Below are 5,251 nucleotides of genomic sequence, written 5' to 3'. Positions count from 1 at the left end.
ATGTTCATGAATTATTTCATTAAAATTATTGTTTCAAATAAACTCGTAGTTTTTTATTGCTTTAAGTCATTTACAGGTCATTCGGTTAATTTTGAAAATGGTCTAAGTCAATTCAAACTTTGAAAACAACATTTTCGTACGAGATTCACCCAAAATTTCACATTCGTAATAAATTTTCATTAATCGAGACTAATAAAATTCTAAATTAAAATGCTGCATAATATAAAAATATTTTTTAATTTATTCAAATGTAATCCATTAAATATCTCGAAACAAAAAATATATGACTTAGATCACTTTCATAATTATGGGCACAAATATAAATATTACGAATGGTGTTTATACAGTCAACCAATGCTGCAGACCTTACTCGTTCTTGCGAAAGTCGATGAAATAGTGGAAACCACTATTTTTCTGAGCATTAGGTACTTCTTCTATAAACAGTCGCATATAAAACAAGGATGTAAACGAATATCGAAATGAATATCACATAAAATCCCCCCTATGAAATTTAAAATTTACCAAGATAAATTTATGAAAATGAAGAAGAACGATTAAACGAAAAACTACGTGTCACACGATGAAACCAAGAAACCAAGATGGAAAGCGGCAATTTTGACATATATAGTACCAAAGAAAACTACGGATAAATCTGGATGAAATATCGAGTACCAAGACAGTAAAGAATACGGCGAATAAAATTTATATGTTTTTAAAGAGGAAAAAATGATTAATGAAATAATTCCGACCAGTACGTGTACCATGCCCTACGGCAAATTCGACCGGAAAGAGTTAACATAGTTAAAATAGGTAGTAATCGATGAGCAACTTTTACTAAGAATATACTTTCGAATCAAGCTTATTGAAGAACAAGAAGAATTTATAGAAGTGAATGAAGAAGTAAAAATTTCGATGATCGAAATTAACGCTAAACCCACCACGACCAGTCAAATGACCAATAGGTGGAGAAATGAAAGAGCTTGAAAGGAAATGGAAGAGAAGAAGAAACAGAAAAATTGATATACGTATATTCAGGGAAATATCGAGAAGTCGAGTAATCGATGACATTAAATGCAGAATTTTCGATAAAAAATTGGAGAATCGTCGTTCATACTGTGGTAGGTTTAGTGTTAACAACTGTCACACGATCAGGGGGCAAGAATAACATTTGGTTCTTAGGATATAACGAGGAATTGTCAAAGAATGCGATCAGAAAAGAAGAAAACTCGCTATTTATTTGCGACTGTTGAGATTTTGAAAAAATGATTGAAACGAGCGATGAGATGAATTCGAAAAATTCGTAGAACCGGTGATCGGTGATCACTGTGGCAATGCTAACCACTTGCGCTGGCAACGAATCTGCGAACGCGTGTGCCAAAACGCCATGCTAACACGCTGGCGTGACTTGAAACGAGAAGGCTGGGCAAAGTCTTACGCAAAGAATTTTATACAAATGCGAAAAGCTTTGTTTATTAAGTAATTTTGTACAGCGTGGTATATGTAGTTCCGCAAGGGATTCTTGGAAGTTCTACGTGGTTCCACTGCGTGTATTTTGCATGCACTCTGTGGATTATTCTTTTGCCTTTGCGGATGGCTCCTTCGTAGCCCTTAGCCTCCCCGAGAAATTAATGAAATAAAATAAATTTATTAATCGATTTGCCTGCGTCGTGATAAAATGTATTGCAGCTATATCGATGACTATACGCGTCGCGGTGTAATCCGTCGACGTGACACACACGTCATTCTTTATTTCGGCAACAACCTACCGACGTATCCGACACGTGGTTGGCGAATTTGGTAGCAGAAGATCTGGACGTGCATGGCACGTGTTTCCAACGCAAGTGGTTAACAATGCAATATACTTAACGAGCCGTCCGAATGTATCGTATCTAAAGATGAAACAGTGGTTGGAAAACACCGTACAGGGAGCAAACCTGCCCCGGAGTGTTTATTTTCAGTCTATAACCACGAGAAACCACGAGACTGAGCCGTGATCCTTGAATTAACAATGGCACACTTGCGATCTCTCATCGTCGATTAAGTACTAAACCATAACCTCTCGACGTGGAGTCGATCAATTATAAAAGGTGAATGATAATGGACTGGTTCATAATCATATTATCGACAAAGTGCATTTATTTTCATTAATGATGAATGTTATTCTCAAAATAGTGTCAAGGAACATGTTGCGTGGACAGAGGAGAAAAAGGAGATGGATGCGTAGGATGGGCACCAATTAGTTAGTTACCTAACCTTACTAGTTAGTAACCGTTGTCCATTCTCGCGATTGCTTGGCCCTTCGAACAGCCAACTGGCCATCGAAGAGGCTGCGAATCTCGGCAATAGCGAATTACACGGGATATTGTACGTTTAAGTAATATCATGCCTCCTAAATGGCACGCTGTCACTTCCTCTGGTTATATCTTCCTTTGTTTGGCCGCCTGTTCGTCTGAGTCGAAACCGCGAGCAAATTCTCTTCGAACGTGTCTACCGTGAAGTCCTGTTCTTTCAACAGCTTTGGCAGTATCCTCCTCAATTGGCTATTCTGTCTCATTGCACCAGCACGGTTTTTACTCACGACGCCGTGTCTTATGTGCGACTTCTTCTTCTGCGTTTGCAACTGCTGTAAGGTCACGCGTGGAGGAGGTGGCGGAGGCATTTTCGGTGGAGGTAACATGGTCGGAGGAGGTCTTGGTGGCGGGAAACCAAGGAAGGGGAAGCCTGGCCTAGGTGGCGGCGGACGCATGGACGGTGCCGGTGGTGGTCCGTACCTAAACGGCCGCGGCCCGTACATAGGCGGAGGACCTGGTAGCGGTGGCACGGGTGGCATGCCTGGTGGAGGTGGCATAGGACGGAAGCCTGGCGGTGGCCCGCCAAAACCGAAATGTCCCGGCGAGAATGGACCGTCTTTCGCGAAACCGCGCCTGGCCGACACGAGGCCTGGTGGACCCATCGTGTACAAGCCGAATCTGCCTCCGCTTGCTGGGTGGCTGAACAATTTCCTCTTACTCAAAGACTCGTAGCTCGATGACGAGCTCGATTCCATGCTGATCTTACTCGTGTCGATTTTCTCGCGTGGCGTTTTCTGTAACGCGTTTAAATAGATTTTACGCTCGATCGAATAGCCACGAGCCTCCTCGAATGCTGAAACAAACACGTAAAGCACGCTTATGTAGCAGATAGATCGTGTGTCGGAAAGGATTCCGAAGATTCTTCTGGATCGAGCGAAACGTGAGATAAATGTCTGCGAGAAATGCGCAGTTGTGGGACTCGCGCGATTCGTGAGTACCTCTGTTATGCTGGGTCCACATTGCTCATCGACAGTTCCACAGTGTGATTGTTTCTGTCAACAGTGAACGCTATTCGTTCGAAAAATGGAACGTAGTGGATCTGTCCGCAAACTCTGATCGTACTGTGCGTGCCTCGCAAGAAGTCGCGTGGAAGAAGTGCAGGTCTAATTGATCGCCCCATTTGGGTCTATCACTTGCAAAATTGATTAATTCCGTGAAATGACAAATAAAAGTTTCCAAAAATTTAGAAAGTAGAGTTAAGCACTTTGGCACGTGAATGACTCATTTAACCTATAACTAATTTTCTATATATCACTTTTTATTCAGAGATTTATTCTATTTCAAGTTGTTATCTTCTTACAGCGGAAAAGTCTTCGAATCCAAAGAATCAACGTGTATTTTTGGTTTTATAAGAGCTATTGTCCACAGTAGTCATATATACCAGTCGTACTGTGCGAGAAAGACTATCAGTGATAGATGAGTAGATGGCGCGTCCGAGTTAGACTTCTTGCGGGGTGCGCACAGTATATGGACGTATTCGTAGCACGATCTCATTGGATCTCATTGATCACTTCGATTTAGAATATCTGCTTCTATTAATCAGCGAACAGATCTGTAATTGTTTACGAGTTATTCACCAGTTCTGATATATGTTGCTTTTCCTATTTGCATACTGCTCGTAAATAAGTTTACCCACTGTGCACACATTGTAGCGTTGTACGAATAGTGTATACTCAATTGCAAGCTGTTCGCGAACAATTGTAACCAATGTGGATCCAGCATGTTTGGAACTAATTAAGATCTGTTACAGTGAAACGTCAATTATCCGAACACCGATTATGCGAATTTTGATTTTACAAATAACCGATTATCCGAATACAGGAAGTGCGTATTGCGTTACAGCGAATAAAACGTGACGAAAAAATAAATGCCATATAAATGTCTATATTTAATTCGTATGTAATTTATTTTATTAATTAGCTTAAAATTACTTATTAAACATTGGCTTAAAAAATATTTATAGTTGAAAAATTTTCAACTCCTTGTTGATTTACGATATAATTCAAAATTTGCTTCTTTCAGACTGATTAATCGAAAAATCTGAACAGATTTGTCTTGCAATTAATTCGGATAAACGAAGTTGTATTGCATAACCGCTGTTAATATCTTAATTTATTTAACGAGCTTATATACGGGTTAAATTCATTAAAAAAAAAAAAAAATTATAGTAGTCTATAGTAAGTGGATTAGACTATAACCCTGCTTTTATTAAAGATAGAAAAAATCAAGCTTCTCTCAATTTTTATTTAATAATAATCATAATTCTGTTATGATTATAGAAATGTATTCGTACAGTTGCCAAATGCAATGATACTTATTTTTTTAATGAACCTATACGGATTTTCTGTTTAAATAAATAAAGAAAGTTATGCAAAGCTGATTGTCTAAAACGAATATATGATTGATTCAAGCAACGTAATGTAAATTATCGTAAATTAATCATAAATTATTAGACATCGTATACTCTTCGTATTACATTTGCATATTCCTCTCGTTTTTGCAAACTCCTGAGTTCTATGCAATACAAATATATTTATAGATATTCATAATTTTTTTTCTTTTCGAAACAAGACGTTTCGAGAAACTTTTGATTACGTGAATGTATTAGACTGCTGGCCGAAAGAAAGGAAGAAATCTCAGAGTGCAGAATCCAATACTAAGGGAAATGACTATAACTATTTAACGTCAAATAGCGAAATAGACAAAAATTGTTGATTAATTTTAATACAAATTTTATAAAATAAAATAAATTTAAAATAAAAATTTATACTAATTTTTAATTTTAGCATGGTTCGATAGGTCCCATTTATTATCACTTTACTACTACTAAATTCTGTTTTACTCCTTTGCGAAGAGCGATTTTCAAATTGGAAAATGGATAAATGTAAAATAGGTTTTTG

The 5,251-nt window shown here is 37.9% G+C and overlaps 1 protein-coding gene across 1 annotated transcript in view; it reads right to left on the bottom strand.

Annotated features, from left to right (window-relative positions):
* Window positions 1-971: 971 nt before the first annotated feature.
* The window catches only part of LOC108552513 (RNA/RNP complex-1-interacting phosphatase), a gene marked incomplete at its 5' end in the record, with an annotated part of 64,856 nt that continues 60,576 nt past the window's right edge, over window positions 972-5,251 (bottom strand). The window contains one exon of the mRNA XM_017907104.1: window positions 972-3,144. Coding sequence (XP_017762593.1) covers window positions 2,405-3,144 — 740 coding nt within the window. The remainder of the gene's footprint in view (window positions 3,145-5,251) is intronic.

This window comes from Eufriesea mexicana, unplaced genomic scaffold, assembly GCF_001483705.2.
Source record: "Eufriesea mexicana isolate 0111107269 unplaced genomic scaffold, ASM148370v2 scaffold47447481101, whole genome shotgun sequence".
In the NCBI taxonomy this organism is placed as follows: Eukaryota; Metazoa; Arthropoda; class Insecta; order Hymenoptera; family Apidae; genus Eufriesea; species Eufriesea mexicana.
Note: the sequence above shows the minus strand (reverse complement) of the source record. Positions and strands in the feature narration are given on the sequence as shown.